The sequence below is a fragment of the Arabidopsis thaliana genome, chromosome 5 (assembly GCF_000001735.4).
Source record: "Arabidopsis thaliana chromosome 5, partial sequence".
Classification (NCBI taxonomy): Eukaryota; Viridiplantae; Streptophyta; class Magnoliopsida; order Brassicales; family Brassicaceae; genus Arabidopsis; species Arabidopsis thaliana.
Window position 1 is genome coordinate 16,595,749 of NC_003076.8, and position 20,903 is coordinate 16,616,651.

The following is a 20,903-nucleotide window of genomic DNA, read 5'->3' on the forward strand; positions in this document are numbered from 1 at the left end:
TTACCGTTTTATGTCTTTTACTATTTAAAACCAATTTAAAATATCCCTTCCCGTAAAAAAAGACCTCTTCCCATTTACATTTACGTTGAGCCCAAAGTCTAAGCCCAAGTTATAAACAAAGCCCATAAACAAAAAAAGAAGAAGCGAAATGTTCTTTACGTTTTTCGCCTGTAAGAACAAAATTGCAGAGAAAGAATTTGATTACCGAGGTAGTGAAGATGAGGACACTCTGGAATCACTTTAGTACCATTTCCTATATCAAAATTTCTCCGAGAATGAGAAGAATTTCTGCAGCAAATTTGATCTCAAATCGAAATCTTTCAACCATTTCTTCTACTGAAGATCCCGAGCTCAGAGATTTTGTGGGATTTTTAGAATCTCTCAAAAACTATGAGAAATCAGGTGTACCAAAAGGAGCTGGAACTGATTCTGATGATGGATTCGATCTGGGTCGAATGAAACGTCTCATGCTTCGCCTCCGTAATCCTCATTACAAATACAAGGTTCGTGCTTTTTGCTAATTTCACCATTTCTCTTACTGATTCCTATGTTAAAGGTCTCATCTTTAGATTTGGATTGTTTTCATAATAATGAACAATTAGGATAGATTCTCCTATGGATTGAAAAGACTTGTAATGTTTGGAAGTTGTTTATTGAAAGGTCTAATCTTTAGATTTGGATTCGTTTTTGTGTTATGCATATTTTGTTTTCTGGTTTATGATTAGTGGAAGGTGAGATTAACAAGTAGGGCAGTGATTATAGGTTGTTCATGTTGCTGGAACTAAGGGAAAAGGATCAACTTCTGCTTTTCTCTCTAATATCTTACGAGCTGGAGGATATTCTGTTGGTTGTTATTCTAGGTAAAGTATTGACTTTGGATTAAAGTTTTATTGTATTTTGAGTTTGAATCTTTCATGGTTACTTACATGAGTTTTTTGTTCTTCATTGCAGCCCACATATTCTGAGTATCAAAGAACGGATTTCTTGTAATGGAGAACCTGTCTCTGCTTCCACTCTTAATGATCTTTTCTATTCAGTCAAACCGATTCTTGAACAGTCTATTCAAGAGGAAAATGGTTCTTTGAGTCATTTTGAGGTAACTAATCAAGCTTCTCTTAGATTCTGCATTTCACACAGTTTCCTTTTGTTTCTTATACAGATATTTCTTTTTGGCAGATTCTCACTGGGATAGCCTTCTCTTTATTTGAAAAGGAAAATGTCGACATTGCGGTTATAGAGGTGGCTCATCTTTTTACATTAGACCTTTAAAGAGACTTGCTTATGCTATTGTGTTGAAGATTGCCGTCTAGTGTAATTAGCTTATGTATACCACTGTTTTATATTTTCTTGGGTATCATCAGGCTGGGCTAGGAGGAGCTCGAGACGCTACAAATGTCATTGAAAGTTCAAATCTTGCTGCATCGGTCATAACAACGATAGGTGAGGAACACATGGCAGCACTTGGGGGTTCCTTGGAAAGTATAGCAGAGGCTAAATCTGGAATTATTAAACACGGTCGCCCAGTTAGGTGGTTTTTATGTGTTTGCTTATCTTATAACCTTTGAATTATAAGCACATTGATAGATAGAGTTTTACGTGTTGTTATGAAACTTGTAGGTGGTTTTAGGTGGACCGTTTCTTCCTCATATCGAGGGCATTCTCCGTTCTAAAGCAGCTTCAGTGTCGTCATCGGTTATTTTGGCATCTAATATTGGATCTAGTTCTTCAATCAAAGGCATCATTAACAAAAATGGGATCGGGCTTTGCCAGTCCTGTGACATCGTGATACAGAATGAGAAAGATGATCAACCAGTAAGTTTCAAAAACCTTTTATTTTTTATTCAAGAAATGGGTCTGTGATTCTTAATATATCAACAAATTGTACATATAAATGCAGATTGTTGAGCTTAGTGATGTAAACCTACGTATGCTTGGACATCACCAGCTCCAAAATGCTGTTACTGCCACATGTGTGTCTCTTTGTCTTCGCGATCAAGGTATAATGCACTTTTGAGTCTCTATATCTAGCAACAAAAGAATTGAACAAGCTTACAAATTTTGTTACTTTTATTATGGAATAATCAGGATGTGGGAGAGTGACAGATGAAGCAATTAGGATTGGTTTAGAGAACACTCGTTTACTTGGGAGAAGTCAGTTTCTGACACCAAAAGAAGCAGAGACTTTACTATTACCCGGAGCAACAGTGCTTCTTGATGGAGGTTGGTTATAGCTTTAATGTTTTCTACTTCGGATCTTAGTCAATTGAAAGTTTTGTTTCTTCTCTATGAGTATCGTAATGTTAGAACCGATCCTCTTTCCTTGAAACTTTTGGTTTACGGTATCAATCTCTGGTCTGTTTTTCAGCTCACACCAAAGAGTCAGCGCGAGCCCTCAAGGAGATGATAAAGAAGGATTTTCCAGAGAAAAGATTGGTATTTGTGGTTGCCATGGCTAGTGACAAAGATCATGTGTCCTTTGCAAAAGAACTTCTCTCAGGTCTAAAACCAGAAGCAGTGATTCTAACAGAAGCTGACATCGGTGGAGGTAAGATTAGATCAACGGAGTCTTCGGTGTTGAAAGAATCATGGATAAAAGCTGCTGATGAATTGGGGTCAAGGTCTATGGAAGCTTCAGAAAACAAAACTGTGTTGGGTTCCTTAAAGCTTGCCTACAAGATACTCAGCGATGACACAACAAGTAGTGACTCAGGAATGGTTATAGTCACGGGTTCGCTTCACATTGTATCTTCAGTCTTAGCTTCTCTTCAACATTAATTTCCTTATCTTTACGAGTCTCTTGTAAAAAAACTCAGTTTGTGTTAAACCAAACAAATCTTTTTCCTGGAACATCATGAACCGTAACATTTGATGGTAGTTGAAACCTTCTGAAAGAGGCAGAGACTTTCAAAGAAGCAAATAAACAAAGTAGGTGAGATTATTAGTTGTAGTTTTTGTCCCACATCGCTTACGTAGAATAGTAAGAGGCTTGTGAGCTTACTATATAAAGAGAAGAGGTGGTTCAGTTGGAAAGTATGATCCTTCAGGCAAGTTATAGGGGAAATGAGGAATGGTTATAATCTCGCTTTAATGCGTGATGAGCGCTCCGCTCAAAGCCTGTTACGACTAATTGGGCGCTCCAATTTTTATACAATCTGATCCCTCTCTTGTCCAAACACTTTTTTAAAATAACATTTTCACTCTAAAAAAGTACAAAAAATATTTTAATATATAAATTTTCTTTACAGTTTATAATTATTAAATATTATATTCATAAAATTATCCCAATGGGCTTGGGTTGGGCCTTATAAGTTATATTCCAGTTATAATAGTCCAAAAAAAGGATAAATTATCTATTTTGTAAAACAATTTAGTTATGAAATGATAACCATTGAGGAAATTACAACGGATATGCACAGAAAAAAGAAAATTAAGTTGGGTAAGAGAGAGAGTGATGTTTTGATATTTTTACCCTTATGAGAGAAAAAGAGATAGAAAACGAAAGAGAAGGAAAAAAAATAAAAGAAGTTCAACGTTCATGATAACTCATAAGTTAACAGTGATAAACAAATTATTATGATAACTAAATAAACTAATGCATAAATTAACATGTTACAAGAATAGGTAATTGCTAATCTATTAGTTACTGAATGTGAACATGATAAAAAATAAAAAAATCGTTATATGTAATAGTTATCTATAATGTTGCATACAATTTACCAATTTAAAAGACATGTTAAGGTGATAACTAAATTGCTAATGTATAGTTAAAAGTAATAACTAAATTACCAAAATAAATAAATATGTTATTACATATTATATAATAAATGATTTAACACAAAAAACATGTTTTCGACGTAAGATAAATAGTGCTTTCATTTTGCTACTGTTTTTTAAAGACATGTTTATCATACTAATCAAATAATTAACTACCTAAATTTGTTACCGCCAAAACTTATTTTTTGTTGTTCCATATAATGAGTTTATCTTAATATTTTTCTTGTTAACGTGTATATGTGACGAAAGATATTTTTGTCATTAATTTGAGTCAGATGAAAAATAACTAAATAGCAAATTTTCATGCATAGATACCTAATTATTTATTCATTTGAGCATAGATTTTTAATTCACCCTAACCATTTTTTTAAACAAATTTTTATAGCCCACGTGGTATTGGCCTAGTTTTAAGAAAAATTTACGCATATTTAATTTTATAGAATTCTTATACTTGGATAGTAATAATTTTGTAGTATTTGGCTATAATTATGTTCTTATAGCTACTAGTTAGGCTTAAGCAAGCTTGAGTTAAAGTCATGTTCTTTGTGATGACCATCGAAACCAAACACACAATTTGATTAAGTTTTAAGGAAACCGAGTCAATTGAGAAATAAAAAGGTATAAAATGTACATGAGGAGCCAAACCTAACCAGAGCAGCTCATCAAACAATTTGTCTGCTTTCAAGTACTACTAATCATCCACAAATAACGCCTTGCAATATGATTGTATAAGAAACAATGTTGAAGACGTTACATTTCATATGTGGTTTCTAAAACCCAACTAGATTCTGAGGCCCACGATTGGCCCAGATTCGTTTAGGGGACCTTTTCTATCTTCAGTTGACTATATATTTGTTTCCCTTAATCGCAAGAAATCAGAGGAAAGAAAATAGGGTTTTGCAGGTAAAAAAAAAGAGTAACAATGGCGACAATGATCACCAATCTTCGAAGGGATTTGATAGAGGAGATTATATCTAGGGTTCCCTTGAGATCTATGAAAGCAGTAAGATTAACTTGCAAAAGTTGGAATAATATATCCAAAAGTGAGATCTTCACGAAGATGCAGATTGATAAAGCAACAACTAGAGAAGGGAAGACTATGATGATATCGGTGATGCCTCACAATCTTTCTTTAATGAGCGTCGCCGTCGACGACGTTGATCCATCCGTAGAGTTTAAAGGTCAGCTTAGTTTTCTTTGTAATCAAGTCAGTATACATAAAGTTATCCATTGTGAGGGTTTGTTGTTATGCTTCTTGAAAGACCATACTAGGGTTGTGGTTTGGAATCCGTATTCCGGGCAAACAAGGTGGGTCAAACTCAGATATCCCCACCCTCCAAGTCCAAGCAAATGGGATTGGTTCAGATATGCCCTTGGATACGAGGATAAAGGATCTTGTCGTAGCGTTAAATTCTTAAGGTTTTTAGATTATTTACCTGAAGAACCAGAAAACCAAAATGTTTGCTATGAAATCTATGATTTTGACTCTGATTTATGGACAACTCTTGATGTCACTTCACACTCGTGGATATGTTATTCTAGCTGTGGCGTGTTTCTCAAGGGAAACGCTTACTGGCCTGTTGTAAAAAGTAGCTCAGAAGCTAACATCGATCACATAATCTATTTTGACTTTACAAGAGAGAGTTTCGGGCCGCCTCTACCTTTACCGTTTGGCGCTACAGATCGTGGATATTCATATGTGAATTTATCTTGTGTTAAAGAAGAGAAGCTTGCAGCTTTTTTTCAGCACTACATTTCATATAAATATGAATTTGAGATATGGGTTACGACTAAGATTGAGGCCGAAATGGTGTCGTGGAGCAAATTCTTGAGAATGGATTTGGGACCTAATATAGATATTCCAATTACTTTCTTCATTGACGAGGAGAAGAAAGTTTTCATGGGTTTTGAGCATAGAGAATATCCCAAGAGATTTATTAACATCATCGGAGAGGCTAAATATTTAAGAAAATTGGATCTCCAAGTACCTCAAGGCCAATACTGTTGCCCACCTTTGTGCTCTTATGTTCCAAGTTCGATCCAAATCAAGAAACCTGCACTGAGGCAAAAAGATAGAGCAAAATAGTTTAGAAAAGCGCTGATTAACTCAAAACTGCAATTGAAAAGCTAGTCCAGAATCAATATTTATAAGTTGAGATTGGTTTGCTAAGTTACTGCATTTTTTTTTAAAATTTTTTTGTGTTTCTTAAACTAGAAGTGATGGTTATGGTGATTACACTTGTGGTCTGCATGAGCAGAACATTGAGCGTGATCGATATCTTACGTAATAAAGAACCATATGATGTTGGGCTTCTATTTTACTTTCTGCTGTGTTTTTGTCAATAACTTTTTGGGTTGTATGAATAATATATTGACCTTGCGTGTGAGAGAAAAACAAAAATACACACAAATGTTTGCAACTATTTAGGGTTACTCCATAGCGCTACAACTTGGTGTGCTATAAGTTCAAACCTTTTTTCAAATAACCTGCAAATAACTTCCTCGATTCTTGAACTTTTAACAAACAAGTTCATCTTAAATGCCTATTCTGAATAAACCGTAAGCACAAACAACCTTGTCTAGGTCAGTAAATGCATTAATGACAATCTCATATGTGTGGCTGTTCCAGTTCGTCCCCGTCTCTTTGCATAGAGTCTTAGCTCGACAAGATCCCAGATCTAAACAATGCCTTAGTCAATATATTGTATATATGTAACTACCTTAGGCTCAAAACCTAGCTAGCTTGTTCATAGAAGACATCATCGTTATGACTCCTTTCAATATCGTTCTCCTTGTATAAGCCATTGATATAGATATTATAGGTATAACAAACATCAGGATCAGCTCATCAAACTACTTGTCTACTTTCGGGTACTGCCCAACAACCACGCCTTGCAACAAACGATTGTGTAACAAACAATATCGGACTTCCTGAAAAGAGAAGTCACAATATACCAGAGAAGTGAGAAACCAAGCAGCCATGGAATCCCTGAAAATAGATTCCGGTGTATCGAACTTCTTAGAGAATTCAAGGTGTTAGTCTGTTAGAGGTTTTCAACTAGCGTTATGATCAAACCCAGATATTCTTACCGCCCTTACCAAGAGGACATGTTCAGTTATGCTCTTGGATATGAGAATAGGAAATCTTGTCGTACCGTTAATTTCTTGAGGTTTGTAGACTATTTACTTCAACGACTCAAAGAGAGTGTTTTTGGGTACGAAATCTACGATTTTGACTTAGATTCATGGACAACTCTTGATGTCAGTCCACACTGGCATATAATATCTTGTGACCTTGGCATTACTCTTAAGAGAAACACTTACTGGCATGCTAGAGAAATGAATTTAGAAGAAAATATCGTCGATCACATAATATGTTTTGATTTTACAAGAGAGAGATTTAGACCGCTTCTGCCTCTGCCGGTTAGCGTTGGGGTTCATGATTATGAATATTTGACTTTATCTCGTGTTAGAGAAGAGAAGCTTGCCGCTTTATTTCAGCACACCGAATCAAATCCATATGAGCTTGAAATATGGATTACAACTAAGATTGAGGCTGAAATGGTGTCGTGGAGCAAGTTCTTGAGAATGGATACGGGACCTGATATATTGGTCACAACTATATGTGAAGGATACTTCATTGACGAGGAGAAGAAAGTCGCCATGGGATTTTAATGAAGACAGAAGACATTCCAAGAACATTTAGCATTATTGGAGAGGCTGGATACTTAATAAATTTAGATATTGGAGTACTCACAAACCAAATGTGTCGGCTACATGTGTGCTCTTATGTTCCAAGTTTGGTCCAAATCAAGAAACCTGCACTACGCAAAAGGATCAAAGACAAAGCAGTTTAGAAAAGCCACGATTTGCACAGAACATGTTGAGACTTGAAGCATTTAAAAAGCAATTCTAGAAGCAAAATATGGAGGAGAGAAAAGGATGGTTAGTCTTAGTTTACTATTTCTTATCTATTTATCTTGTTGTCGAAGCCTAATTTACTATGTTACAAAACTAATTTGGCATTTCTTTCTCATTTACTTTATTTTGGCATTTACGTCAAAAGGAATTTGGAACAGAATTTCCTTTCAATCACTTTTGTTGTTGCTTCATGAATCTTTTCAATTTCTGGATTTGCAGATTGGTTACTGTAAGAAACCTTGGTATTCAAGTTTGTTTATTGAACATAGAAATTAGAAAACAGAATACATAAATACTGTACAAGCTGTTTAACGTAACCGACTCTAATAAACATTCTAATCAAGAGTAAACCACATCTAAACCGGATATGATAACCAATTGATGAGATATATGGAACTATCACTTGTAGTGTTGATAGTTATTATTGATCTTGAAGCCCACGATTGGCCCAGCTTCATTCGTTTAGGGTTTTTGGTATCAATAAGTGTTATATACTTTTCCTTAACGGCAAGATGAAATTTGAGGAAAAGAAAAATAGGGTTTTCGGAAAACCCAACAATGGCGACAACGATCTCTAATCTTCCGAGGGAGTTGATAGAGGAGATTCTTTCTAGGGTTCCCTTGAGAGCCATGAAAGCAATGAGATTAACTTGCAAAAGTTGGAACAATTTATCTAAAAGTGAGAGTTTTATGAAGATGCACATTGGTAAAGCTGCAACAAGAGAAGAGAAGACCATGATGGTTGCGGTGATGCCTCACACTCTTGCTTTAGTGAGCGTTGTCGTCGACGGCGTTAATCCATCTACAGAGCTTAAAGGTCAGTTTAGTTTCCTTGACAAGGAATTCTTTATATATCGAGTCATCCACTATGAGGGTTTGCTGTTATGTATTTTGAAAGACGCTACTAGGATTGTGGTTTGGAATCCGTATTTGGGGCAAGAAAGGTGGATCCAAATCAGATATTCTCACCGTCCACATGGTGTAGACCATTTCAAATATGCTGTTGGATACGCCGACAAGGTATCTTGTCGTAGCGTTAAATTACTGAGGTTTTTAGATTATTTCCACAAAGCATCCGATAAACCATTTTTTTGGTATGAAATCTACGATTTTGACTCTTGTTTATGGACAACTCTTGATATCACTCCACATTGGGGTATATCTTGGACTTACCCTAGAGTTTCCCTTAAGGGAAACACTTACTGGCCTGCTAGAGAAATGAACACAAAAGGTTTCCAAGATCACATAATCTGTTTTGATTTTACAAGTGAGAGATTTGGTCCGCTTCTACCTCTACCTAGGGCTCAAGGATGTCATGTGAGTTTATCTTGTGTTAAAGAAGAGAAGCTTGCAGTTTTACTTAAGCACCGGCTGCACCACGATTCATACGAATATGAGTTTGAGATATGGATTACGACTAAGATTGACGTCGAAATGGTGTCGTGGAGCAAGTTCTTGAGAATGGATATGAGACCTAAGATAAAGCTTCCACTTAGTTTCTACGTTGACGAAGAGAAGAAAGTTTTCATGGGTTTTGATCATGGGGAATATCCCAAGTTATTTCTTAACATCATTGGAGAGACTGGATTCTTAAGAAAATTGGATCTCGGAGTACATGAAGGCCACCGTTCGCCATGCTCTTATGTTCCAAGTTTGGTCCAAATCAAGCATCCTGCAGGAGACAAAATGATAAAACAAAGTAGTTTAGAAGACCGTCGATTTGCTCAAAACAGTTTGAGACTTGCTGCAATTGAAAAGCTCATCAATTAGAGTTATTGATATTGGTATGAGGATGTGCGAAACAAGCAAACGGGATGATTAGGCATAAAATTGAGATTGTTTGCTAAGTTAGCATTTAATGTTATACCTCAATTGTTTTTTTAATGATATTTACATTCTTAGCAAGAAAAGAAAGAAGAAGACATCAACGCTGTTTTTATTTTTTTTTAATTTAGTGTTAAATTATATGCAAAGAAAAAATAAACGTGAATATACGTGAATGCAAACTTTTCATAGCATACTTATAAATTCCTATATTCTCGGTGTATTATCTCGATGCGAACCACACTTGGAGTCCTTCGACATGCTTCTCTACCTTCCCTTGCTTTAGAGTACTCAAACGGTTTCTAACATTTTTATCAATCAGCTTGACCATTTTTTCCGTTGTTGAGGGTCGCTCTCCGTGTCTTCTATCATTCCTCTCCGTCCATATGAAATGTATTGCATTCTCAAACACAAACTTAAGGATGAATCTCTTGGTGTTATCATGAGATTTGCTTGTAATTTCCTTCATCACTTCTAGCCACTTGTCCGAGAACTTGTGTAACAAGATACCACGAACCAGTTTCTCCCATACTTCCTTAGAGAAAGGGCATTGGAAGAATAAATGTTCCCGCGTTTCTAAAGGGTGTTTGCAAAACACACAGCTTGTATCTACATTCAGTTTCCAATTCACCATTCGTTCCCCTGTCGCCACTCTATTTTTCATAACCAACCATGAGATAAATGTGTACCTTGGGGTAGCCCCAGAAAACCAAATCACTTTGTGTCCATTCCTCTCAGCTTTAGGTAAGCGAATTTGCGACCATGTCTCTCTAGAGCTAAACTGTTTCCTGTAGCAGTCATTTTTCCCTTTCCATAATGCTGCATCCGGTTCTGTTTCCAAACGGTGTTGTCTTTTTTTTCGCAACTCTTCCTCGACTTGGTTCAGAAAATCTCGTCGATGGTGGCTGCTTCTGGTTCTGTTCATCACTTTACAGAGCTTTCTCTCTAGCGGAATAGCCATGTCAATGCAGCCCCTATCTCCTAGTTTCTCATGATGGCGACACGGAATACTTTAGATTCCTTGATGTATAATTTGAATTGAAGTATGAAATGTCAAAATACAGAATAAGCATCTCGGTACCATTAGAGCATCTCGATCTCATCTATCTCAGGATGTTAAAACGAATTAATTAATCATTCTTCCAAGCCATTTAATTTGAACAGCTTTAAACAAATAAGTTTAGTTATGTGATTTGAGTAGTTGTACAAGAGAATGTTTATAATTCAATGAAAGAGTTTCCGAAACAATGAAATGAGTAATGAGAAGCGAACTTAGTGCAAGAGCACGAAAGAGTTAACTCACGACAATTTAACAAGACAATAGTCAAAGAGTTCATAAGATTATTTTAGGCAAGACTTAATTTCAGGAGCTAGTGTGGTATATTTAAGGCACCTAAGAACTCATGATTAAGTTCAGAGAGAATGGGGTGTAAAAAAAAAGAAGAATTTAGTTCAAGACTATAGAATATTTGGTTCTCTAAACTACATTATTCAGATGGGTTTTAGCATTTTATTTTCTGATGAGCACATGGATTGCTTCATTGGCTCTACCGGAAAAACCATTAGCAGGGATGACATATACCTGATAGGTGTATCAAAGACTTCAACGTTTAATTAAGAACAGATACGACGTTCTCAGTCTGAAAGGTTTCGGCTAATAGATTCTGAAGCCCACGATTGGCTTGAGGTGTAGGCTCGTAGTTAATAGATTCGGAAGCCCAAGATTGGCCCAGCTTAGTTCGTTTAGGATTTTTCCTTTGTATCTTCAATTGATTATATATCTTTTTTTCCTTAGATCGTAAGAAATCAGAGGAAAAGGAAAATAGGGTTTTGAAGGTGAAAACAAAAACCCAACAATGGCGACGATGATCTCCAATCTTCCAAGGGATTTGATAGAGGAGATTTTTTCTAGGGTTCCCTTGACATCTATGAAAGCAGTGAGATTAACTTGCAAAAGTTGGAACAATTTATCTAAAAGTGAGAGCTTTACGAAGGTGCACATTGGTAGAGCAGCAACAAGAGAAGAGAAGACTATGATAGTCGATGTGATGCCTCACAAACTTAATTTAATGAGTATTGTCATCGACGACGTTACTCCATCTGCAGAGTTTAAAGGTCAGTTTAGTTTACTTCACAAGAACTACCGTATAAATCAAGTCTTACACTATGAGGGTTTGTTGTTATGCATTATGAAAGATCCTACTAGGATTGTGGTTTGGAATCCGTATTTGGGACAAACAAGGTGGATCCAACTCAGGTATTTTCACCGTCCACATGGAATAGACCATTTCAGATATGCTCTCGGATACGCGGATAAGGAATCTTGTAGTAGCCTTAAATTCTTAAGGTTTTTAGATTATTTCTACAAAGCACCCGAAGAGGAATTTTTTTGGTATGAAATCTACGATTTTGACTCTGGTTTATGGACAACTCTTAATGTCACTCCACACTGGGGTATTTATTCGACTTGCCCTTGTGTTTCCCTTAAGGGAAACACTTACTGGCCTGCTAAAGAAAGGAGCACACAAGGTTTCCAAGATTATATAATCCGTTTCGATTTTACAAGAGAGAGATTTGGACCCCTTCTAGCTCTGCCTACGGATCGTGAATCTTCATTTGTGAGTTTATCTTGTGTTAAAGAAGAGAAGCTTGCAGCTTTATTTAAGCACCGGCTGCACCATGATTCATACGAATATGAGTTTGAGATATGGATTACGACTAAGATTGAGGTCGAAATGGTTTCGTGGAGCAAGTTCTTGAGAATGGATATGAGACCTAAGATGGAGCTTCCACTTACTTTCTACATTGACGAAGAGAAGAAAGTTTTCATGGGATTTGATCATGGAGAATATCCCAAGTTATTATTTCTTAACGTCGTTGGAGAGACTGGATTCTTAAGAAAATTCGAGAATATCCAATACCGTTCGCCATGCTCTTATGTTCCAAGTTTGGTCCAAGTCAAGAAACTTGCACGAGACAGACTGAGAAAACAACGTAGTTTAGAAAACCGTCGATTTGCTCAAAACATTTTGAGACTTGCGCGCAATGGAAAAAGCTAATCAATATCAGTTATTGATATTGGTAGGAGGATGTGCAAAACCGAGTAAACGGGATGATTAGGCGCAAAATTGAGATTGGTTTCTAAGTTATAGCATTTAATGTAGCTAGTACCTCAACATTTTATTTTTTTATTTTTTTCTATTTACATTCTTAGCAATATCAGTAACATGAGAGCATGTCGATCTCATCTATTTCAGGATGTTTCAACAAAATTAAACATATTTTCAAGCCATTTGAACAGCATTAAACAAATAAGTTTGGTTATGTGATTTGAGTAGTTGTACGAGAGAATGTTTATAATTCAATGAAAGAGGTTCGCAAACAATGAAATAAGCAAGTGCAAGAGCACAAAAGAGTTAACACACGACAATTTAACAAGATACTAATGAGTAACTAATAGTCAAAGAGTTCATAAGATGATTTTAGGCAAGACTTCATTGCAGGAATGGATACGGAAGCTAACTTATTTCCAATTATTTTCTTCATTGATACTTAAGAATTTTGGATCTCAGAGTATCTGAAGGCCAATTCTATCGACCAAGTTTGGTCCAAATCAAGAAACCTACGCTGAGGCAAAAGGATGAAACAAAGTAGTTTAGAATAGCATTATTGATCTGCTCATTTGAATGTAAACGTAAAAAAGAAACCCAACAGCATCATCATTTGAAAAGAAACCATACGTATGATGATGCTGTTGGGTTTCTCTTTTACGTTGTTTTGTGCATATGAGTGTAAAATTTCAACATCTAGATTTCAGTAATATCGATATTTTTCATGATTATTCATACAACAGTTTTAACAGAACTTTATATATACACGTCACTTGTAAGCTGCGAAAAAAAACTAAATAGGAGAATTTAAAATGGAGGACAGTGTAAAAAGATTCATGTAACGATCCAACATTTCTTCATAAAATTCTAACGTAAAAAACAATCATATTGTGAGATGGTTTTAGAGAAAGAAACAAAGTTCCAAAAGACACATTCGTTCTCAAATCAAAGGTACTATGTAACCTTAAATAAGACCAAAAAGAAACAAGAAAGTCCTTTTCAAGGAAGATCAGATCCAGCAGCACCACCACCGAAACCACCAGCTCCACGACCAAACCCTTGCCTAGCTCCACCAGCTCCACCCTGTACATAACCAAAACATTTAATTACACACCAACATAATTGCATTGCATTCTAGCAATCATGAAACCACCATTACTCATGATAGAAAGACCTAGTGGCAGAGCATCGAATATTTAGGGAAGCCAAGTGCACAACAGATTAAAGCAAAGCAATTTACACAAGGTGCTTATCAGACAGAGTTCATAAAATGATTTAGGGAACCTAAGAACACAACATGTTGTTGAAAGATAGTGGCTTCAGAAGTTTCCTCAAAATTAAGCATGATACTAATGCGTAACAAATAAAAGTGTTCACAAGAGTTTGACAAGAAAGGAGAGATTTGGTACCCTGAAGCCAGGCTGGTAATCAGCAGGTGCTCCAGCCTTGTCACCATACTCTCCACCTGATTTAGGACCTCCACGGTATCCATCTCTGTCACCAAACCTCCTCTCTCCATCACCACGAGGAGGGCCACTGTATAAAACCAAATCAACACCGTCACATATCAACACTTAACAAGTAACCATGATACAATAACAAGACTGAGAATTGAAGATTCAAATTGATTACCGGGGACGGTCACCACCACCTCCAAAAGGTCGACCAAGAGGCTTCTGTTGCTTCTTCAAAGTAGCAGGAACAATCTCAGATGGGAGATTAAGGTAAGTCCTGAGAAAGTCAATACCTTCATTTGTGAGGAACCAGTAGTAATGCATCCAAGCAAAGGTCTCTCTCACATATTCCTTAGATTTGAAACTCTGCATCAACTTGATAACTTGCAGATTTGGAACACTCTCAATCAAAGGATGTTGTGGTAAGTTGAAATCCTTTTTAGCAAACAAAACACCCTCTGCACACAAAAAGAACCAATTCCAACCATTTCTAAGTACAATTCTCTTGAATCAACCAATCAATCATCATGCATAAACCCATTAACGTAGAAGACAACTAGATTCATAAGCTCAAATCAAAATGGTACCTTTGAAGAGGTACTTGGAGATCTCACGGCGGTTAGTCTCTGATATGATCTGCAAATACGAGAAACAAGATTAGCTTTTTTATATACAGTTTGAGTATACTCAGCATTTTGAAATCAGTATTTGATTCACGTAAGGAGTGATTTAGGGTTTAGAGATGTTACCATGATTGCGATGAGATTGAAGAAGGAGGCGATAGAGAAGGTGACTGCGTTTGTATGTGTTTTGCTTTAACTTCTTCTCCTAACGCGAAACCCTAATTTCGACTGAAGCCGCCACTTTTATAACATGTTTGTCTTAAGGGTTTATGTGTGTCCCTAATTGGGCCGATATAAAAAAATGTTAATGGGCTAACATGGCCCAATCTAATTTATTTTATACCCAAAGTTATTTAGCTTTAGTCTTTCATATATTAAATCAGGACATTTTCTACTTCAGTAATTTGTGAGAAATTTCATCAAGTAGACTGTAGACATAAAAATTGCTGTAAGAAAAAAAAAAGACTGTAGACATAAAAGATACAAGAAATTTCATATCACACGATTTACATATATAATTTCATACTTCTTGGTTTAAAGTTACAGTAATATATAATTCAAGGTAGAGTGCATTTTTCCAATTCAACGTTTGCTCTTCCCTCTCTCTGGTATTTGTTTAAAAACAGGTTCCTCACACTCTTCCCTCTCAATAGTGGCAGTTTTAGTTTTGGAACTTTTATTTCCCAAACGTTGCCAAGTTTGATTCTTTTGGTCCCTTGTCAAAATGGATAATGAGGGAAATGATTCCAGCAGCGACGACTCCTACACGGGTGGCTTTGAATTCCGACGTAGAAAAAAACGTCCGCATGAAGAAGCGTCCAAAATGCCAACGATCATAATATCAGACTTAGAATCAGAAACAGAATGTGCTTCCGAGGAGAGTATCGACAAGATCAAAACTGTGAGTGTGTATTCCTTCTCTTTCTCTTCTTTATGTAAGAACATCTCCAATGCCTAACTCTATTTTTTCCTTTATTTTAGAGATGATTCTATTTTAGAGAAAATATAGTTAATTTTGCTCCATTGTATTTTCAAAATAGAGTTAACTCTAAAATAGAGGAAAAGTGTAGAGATTGCTCTCTATATATAGAGTAAAAAATAAGACTACTCTATATTTTTCTCTATTTTAGAGTCATACATTGGAGCAAAATCAACTATATTTCTTCTAAAATAGAGTTAGGCATTGGAGATGGTCTAAAAGTTTGATGCTTTTTTACTTATACGTAACCCGATGTAAGCAGCTGTTGAATTACAATAATATGGAGACTGATAATGGTGACAAGGAGAAGAGTGAGGAAGATGACTTGTGTGCTCTGAAGGATGCACTTGAGGCTGTTATATTGTTTCAAGGTTTAAGTGAATATCAAAAGAAGTTGATGTTTCCAAACTTGAAGAATCTTGGAGCTGAAACAATTAAAGAGCTCATCGATGAATGGAAGGAGTTGAATGTTGAGGAGCTAAATTTGAACATCAAGAAACAAACTTTCTTTACAAAGTTTGCAAACGCTAGCTGGAGTTTGATGTTACTTATTCAACAAGAAAATAATTTCTGCTTTTGGATGTTTTATGTTATTCCTACTTCATTGTTTTTTGTGTGTTGTGTGTTGCTGCATCTTTTGAATGATGGATCCTAATAGAATGTGGGTTATTTTAAAAGTTTAATGGATGAGAACTTCACAGCTTTTGTTTTACTGTCTTTTATTTGTTGTGTTGGCTACTACAGTCAGTTTCACAGAAAAAGAGAAGTTATCCCAGAGTTACAATGGTTCTGAATAAGCCATCTATTGAATATAACAATGTTTCCTTATTAAATTACATTGAAATCAAACACGTAAAGATTTAAGAGAGGAGACAATTCAAAACGATTTGAATCTAGGATCACGTATTCCAATCTCTCTACAGATTTGGATAATCAGAAATATTCAAAGACACTAACAATCCGTAAATATAATGGAGGTTCTGTTTTGTTTCCCGGACCAAAAATCCTGTGACCTGTATGAAATTGTCAATATATCTGCAAACCACAGTCAATTATCTTGTCCTCATTGTCCTAGTGTCAGCTTCCAAATCATAGGTTGTAGCAAAACCAAACATAGTTAGATCTTTCAAATTGTAATGCAGGTTCCATCCTCCCCAGACCATGCTTCTTAAGACAAGTCCAACAACTTGTATATTTACTGCTTTTGATGTTTTCATCTTCTGCTTCATAGTCTCCATCTCCAGCATTCGCGGCTACTACTCTCAGCATCAAAGTAGTCCTCTTCGCTGCTGCTGCTACTCTCAAAATCAAAATATTCCTCTTCGTTGCTGCTACTTTCAGCATCAAAGTATTCCTCTTCGCTGCTGCTGCTGCTACTCTCAGCTTCCTCCTTAAAGATCTGTACACCACACTCAATGATCTTGTGCTTATCCCTGCAGCTGAATTTAAACAGAATCTCGCTTGTACTCACATCTACGCCTATTTTTTCTGAAAACAAGTCACCATAAAATATAAACAGATGTTCTGTTCGAATTTTAGACGACTCTAGAATCACTACCCGGTGATAGAATTTGTTAATTTGGACACCTCCTTTGATTCTTAGACGACATGTTATATCATTAGTTGGGAAGTCTTCGATTGGCGAAAAGAGAAGGCAAGCCTTGAATCTTGAGGACACCGAGAAAGTCCCCGCAACTGGAGCCAGAGGGATGGTTATGGAGTTTCCTGTAGCTTTGTGAGTGAACTCCGCAGGGACTTTTTTGCCAGGTAACCATATATACCCTTCAACCCTTTGTTGTTTGATTGCTCTTCTTGCTTTTTCATCCAGTTTTAAACAATTGTGGAATATAAGTAACTTGACTGGGTTATGGAAAGAATGTACTCTCTCAAGTGATCGACAATGGTTTGCACATAGGAACTCTAGGGAAGGAGGAAGACCTGGCAACGAAACAAGTTTTCTGCAGCATTTGATGGTAAGAGTTCGTAACCGAGTGAGACGTATGACGCAATCTGGAATCGTCTCTATATCACTAAAGCTTAGGCTTAGCATAGTTATGCTTGGCGGGACATATGTTAATCTCTTGAGGCTTCGGCATTCTAAGCTAAGTTGATCAAGACGAGACCAATATTTAACAACTGATGGAGGAACTTCTTCTATCTTTGTTTTTCCTACATCAAGAGATTTGATGTTCCTCGAAATATCTGGAAAACTGCTCAACTGTGAGCACAGAGTCATGCTGACTTTCTCAAGAGATACTAAGTTGATGTTGGTTGGAACAACTTTTAACATTTTACACCCAAACATCATCAACGCTTTCAGTTTTTGTAGATTCGAAATGGAAGAGGGAAGCTCCACCAAACTTGAGCACTTAATAAGTGTCAATGTCTCAAGATTAGTAGCATTTGAAAGATTAGGAATTTCTTTCAACTTACGCGAAAAGCTCAAATCTATATTCTTGAGATTTGTAAGGGACTGCATGTTAAACACAAGAAATGAGAAACGTCATATCAAGGTTGAAGCATATTTAAATATATAAATACCAACCTGGATTCCTCCCCAGAGCTTCTCTAGATTGCTGTGTGGCATATGGAGTACCACGAGACGTTCTGGCTGGAATCTCCGAGGAAGACTTTTTCTTGGGTAATGTTCCCAATGTAGTAACCTTAGCCGAGGTAGATACTTCATGTCTTCTACTATCCGTAATGTAACCTTTTTACTAGAACTTCTCCGATAAATTCTTAAGAATCGAAGATTACGCATTGCTTCAAAGGCTCGCCCACTTATAGAGAACTCACTGACCTTAGACATGTCAAATGATATTCCTAATACAGATCCAGTACCCTAAAAATTATTCCAAAAGAAGACTGGTGAAATTATTATCGCAACAACATGCTAAATTTATTGAGCAAGATCTTTAGGGAATATAGTAAAAACTTACGGTTTCATTTGCCAACACATCACGAATCTCTTCGGCCTCTACTAGAAACTGACGTTTCTCGGGCTCATCGGACTGTTCAAGAACTATGTATCTACCTAATTGTTGAAGCAAAGGATGCATAAATATCCGGTCAACCCTGGATATATGTACAAGACATTTATCGGCTAGGGTCTTCAACCCATTTCTGACGTCCAGGTTACTATCAGCAAGTAACGTTTTCACAACACTAATGTATGTATTGTTGAAGAAGCATGCAATGTGAAGAAAGAGAACTTGCTCTTTCTTGGACAATTTTTCATATGCCGATTTTAATACGTCCTCAATCTTTCTATCAAGACTAGTTTCTAGCCTATCCGATTGTAGTTTCCATCTATGCTTGCTCTGGCCACGCAAAGATGAACCCACAACAGAAAGGCATAATGGAAGATTACCACAAAGATAAGCTACTTTTCTTGCAAGCTCTTCAAAACCATCCCGTGGAAAACTTTTCTGAAAAGCAGACAGACAGAGGATCTCAAGAGCTACCTTATTGGTTGGATAACCGACATGGTAAAAGTTGTTGTCGTTGACCAAAAGTGTCTTCATAATAGTTTTATCTTTTGTGGTAACGATGATTCGACTTCCGGAACCAAACCAAGAAGGTTCTTTAGCCAATGCCAATAGTTGCTCTAGATCATCCACATCATCAATAACTATAAGAACTTTTTTATCCTCTAGCCAGTCTTTTATTCCCCCTAAATGATCTGTCTTCACATCATTTTGGTTCAAAATCTTGGACAGAAGTTGGTTTTGTAAATTCAACTTCCAATCATAGTTATCAACACCAATGCTCTTATAACTTCCTTTGAGGTTTCCCATAAAGCATTTAAATTGAAAATTCGTAGAGAGTTGGTTGTATAAAGCTCTAGCAATGGTAGTCTTACCAATTCCTGCAGGACCCCAAATTCCAATCATCTTCACTTCATCAGAATTGAGACATAACAAAGAGTCCAATTTCCTCAAGTGAGCGTCAAGTCCCACCATCTCTTCAAAATCCCTTGATGGTATGACATTCAGTTTGTTTGAAACATCTGCGACAATCTTTTCAATCATCTCAGCTTCATCAGTCCTAAAACAAGCAAACAAAATCTTGTTGGTGGGTCTAAATTACAAGAAATTTCACAACTGAGCATTAGTTAAGAAAGATGTTGCACTAATTCATTCAAAAAAAAACAAAAAATGACAAACCAGTTTAGAGAATGTTCTCCTCCTATGTTTGCCGCCTCAGTCAAAGCGTTGGTCCATCTCTGCTTCACCTCCTTAGTTTTACCTACACAAGTTTTCCCAAACGCCTTTCCGAAATCACCGCTCTGTTTCCGTACATCAGACGGGTCGATTTCGTAAAATATAGGCATCACAATCTGCTCCTGATCTTCTTTGCATTTTAAGATTTCTACCAATTCATCTAAACACCAGCTTGAAGAAGGGTAATTCTTAGATAGCACCACCAGCGACACTCTAGATTCTCGTATTGCTTGCACCAGTTCAGGTCCGATCCTCTGGCCTCGTTCAATCTCTTGGTCTTTAAATGCCACGATTCCCTTGATTGCAAAGTGAAAACGTAAATGACTGAGAAATTTTCTACGAACGTCTGAGCCGTGGAAGCTCGGGAAGACATGATATTTCCTAACGTGGGTCGAAGAAGAAGCCATTAGAGATAGGGTAAAGAGAACTTGAAGAATATATCGGAGCGTTGCATTGACTTTGACAGGAGTTCTAATGCAGTTATCCAAACACTAAATAGATCGAGGAGAAACTCTCTTAGAGATTTGAATGCTGATTGGTTGATTTTTTAAGTCTTCGTATGATGGAACTTCCTCATCGCCGTGGCCTCCACTACACATAATAAAAAACCAAAACACATTATCAGATATTCTTTTGCAAGTCACAATGAAACAGCGATACGATATTAAAAAAGATGATAGAGAGAGAGACAGACTTTTCTCTTCTTCTGTTGTTTCTTAGAAAAGCAATCTATGGGATTCATGAAACAATTGTGAGTGCTTGATATTAATAACATTATAAATCTTGCAAATGGGTTTTCTGAAATATAGCAGACTTAATCAATTGACTTGGTTATTTATTATCTCTTTCTACTAGTATAACAAAACCTAATCAGAATGTATGTCTTTTCAATAGTTGCATAAAATATATTCTTAATGACTAGACAACTATCCTAACAGTCAAAGAGAGGATAGACGAGGAGCAGCTCAAATATATCTTTCTTGAGATTTGACAGT

General features: G+C 36.5%; 7 protein-coding genes, 1 non-coding gene and 3 pseudogenes across 12 annotated transcripts; 7 read left to right on the forward strand and 4 right to left on the reverse strand.

Moving 5' to 3' along the window:
• The first annotated feature begins 114 nt into the window (after positions 1 to 114).
• On the forward strand, positions 115 to 2,934 carry GLA1 (Folylpolyglutamate synthetase family protein). Its single transcript, NM_123512.3, has 9 exons — positions 115 to 503; positions 763 to 860; positions 952 to 1,096; positions 1,177 to 1,239; positions 1,362 to 1,523; positions 1,618 to 1,812; positions 1,898 to 1,997; positions 2,086 to 2,220; positions 2,366 to 2,934. The coding sequence occupies exons 1-9, from the start codon at positions 219 to 221 to the stop codon at positions 2,773 to 2,775; spliced, it is 1,593 nt and encodes a 530-aa protein (NP_198963.2). The 5' UTR covers positions 115 to 218; the 3' UTR covers positions 2,776 to 2,934.
• A 113-nt stretch (positions 2,935 to 3,047) lies between these two features.
• On the forward strand, positions 3,048 to 3,157 carry SNOR108. Its single transcript, NR_143316.1, has one exon. It is a non-coding gene; the product is annotated as an SNOR108; snoRNA (small nucleolar RNA).
• A 1,539-nt stretch (positions 3,158 to 4,696) lies between these two features.
• AT5G41490 (F-box associated ubiquitination effector family protein) lies at positions 4,697 to 5,860 on the forward strand (the record flags this gene model as incomplete). The annotated part of the gene is made up of 1 exon (NM_123513.1): positions 4,697 to 5,860. The coding sequence occupies one exon, from the start codon at positions 4,697 to 4,699 to the stop codon at positions 5,858 to 5,860; it is 1,164 nt and encodes a 387-aa protein (NP_198964.1).
• A 361-nt stretch (positions 5,861 to 6,221) lies between these two features.
• Positions 6,222 to 6,698, reverse strand: AT5G41491 (annotated as a pseudogene). Its single transcript has one exon.
• A 142-nt stretch (positions 6,699 to 6,840) lies between these two features.
• On the forward strand, positions 6,841 to 7,690 carry AT5G41494 (annotated as a pseudogene). Its single transcript has one exon.
• A 563-nt stretch (positions 7,691 to 8,253) lies between these two features.
• On the forward strand, positions 8,254 to 9,465 carry AT5G41500 (F-box and associated interaction domains-containing protein; the record flags this gene model as incomplete). Its single annotated transcript, NM_123514.1, has 1 exon — positions 8,254 to 9,465. One exon carries the CDS (start codon positions 8,254 to 8,256, stop codon positions 9,463 to 9,465), a length of 1,212 nt encoding a protein of 403 aa, NP_198965.1.
• Positions 9,466 to 9,742: 277 nt separating this feature from the next.
• On the reverse strand, positions 9,743 to 10,480 carry AT5G41505 (annotated as a pseudogene; the record flags this gene model as incomplete). The annotated part of the gene is made up of 1 exon: positions 9,743 to 10,480.
• Positions 10,481 to 11,375: 895 nt separating this feature from the next.
• AT5G41510 (F-box and associated interaction domains-containing protein) lies at positions 11,376 to 12,578 on the forward strand (the record flags this gene model as incomplete). The annotated part of the gene is made up of 1 exon (NM_123515.1): positions 11,376 to 12,578. One exon carries the CDS (start codon positions 11,376 to 11,378, stop codon positions 12,576 to 12,578), a length of 1,203 nt encoding a protein of 400 aa, NP_198966.1.
• Positions 12,579 to 13,272: 694 nt separating this feature from the next.
• Positions 13,273 to 14,944, reverse strand: RPS10B (RNA binding Plectin/S10 domain-containing protein). Of its 2 annotated transcripts, none has more exons than NM_123516.4 (5): positions 14,833 to 14,944; positions 14,671 to 14,719; positions 14,262 to 14,541; positions 14,039 to 14,165; positions 13,273 to 13,712 (listed from the first exon to the last, which is right to left on the reverse strand). In NM_123516.4, exons 1-5 carry the CDS (start codon positions 14,833 to 14,835, stop codon positions 13,629 to 13,631), a joined length of 543 nt encoding a protein of 180 aa, NP_198967.1. In that variant the 5' UTR covers positions 14,836 to 14,944; the 3' UTR covers positions 13,273 to 13,628. The 2 variants fall into 2 exon arrangements, with proteins under 2 accessions (NP_198967.1, NP_001078688.1); NM_001085219.1 differs by having other exon boundaries at positions 13,405 to 13,712; positions 14,262 to 14,539.
• A 967-nt stretch (positions 14,945 to 15,911) lies between these two features.
• AT5G41530 (uncharacterized protein) lies at positions 15,912 to 16,340 on the forward strand (the record flags this gene model as incomplete). Its single annotated transcript, NM_123517.1, has 1 exon — positions 15,912 to 16,340. The coding sequence occupies one exon, from the start codon at positions 15,912 to 15,914 to the stop codon at positions 16,338 to 16,340; it is 429 nt and encodes a 142-aa protein (NP_198968.1).
• A 570-nt stretch (positions 16,341 to 16,910) lies between these two features.
• AT5G41540 (Disease resistance protein (TIR-NBS-LRR class) family) lies at positions 16,911 to 20,315 on the reverse strand (the record flags this gene model as incomplete). The annotated part of the gene is made up of 4 exons (NM_123518.1): positions 16,911 to 18,158; positions 18,231 to 18,527; positions 18,625 to 19,732; positions 19,852 to 20,315. 4 exons carry the CDS (start codon positions 20,313 to 20,315, stop codon positions 16,911 to 16,913), a joined length of 3,117 nt encoding a protein of 1,038 aa, NP_198969.1.
• Between the last annotated feature and the right edge of the window lie 588 nt (positions 20,316 to 20,903).

Excerpts from the sequence above, each read along its gene's own strand:
- GLA1 (NM_123512.3), top strand. The coding sequence starts at position 219 with ATGAGGACACTCTGGAATCACTTTAGTACCATTTCCTATATCAAAATT. Across the intron at positions 861-951 it reads TCTGTTGGTTGTTATTCTAG|CCCACATATTCTGAGTATCA; the intron begins GTAAAGTATTGA and ends TCTTCATTGCAG. Across the intron at positions 1,813-1,897 it reads ATGAGAAAGATGATCAACCA|ATTGTTGAGCTTAGTGATGT; the intron begins GTAAGTTTCAAA and ends ATATAAATGCAG.
- RPS10B (NM_123516.4), bottom strand. Across the intron at positions 14,542-14,670 it reads CTCCAAGTACCTCTTCAAAG|AGGGTGTTTTGTTTGCTAAA; the intron begins GTACCATTTTGA and ends TTTTGTGTGCAG. Across the intron at positions 13,713-14,038 it reads ATTACCAGCCTGGCTTCAGG|GGTGGAGCTGGTGGAGCTAG; the intron begins GTACCAAATCTC and ends GGTTATGTACAG.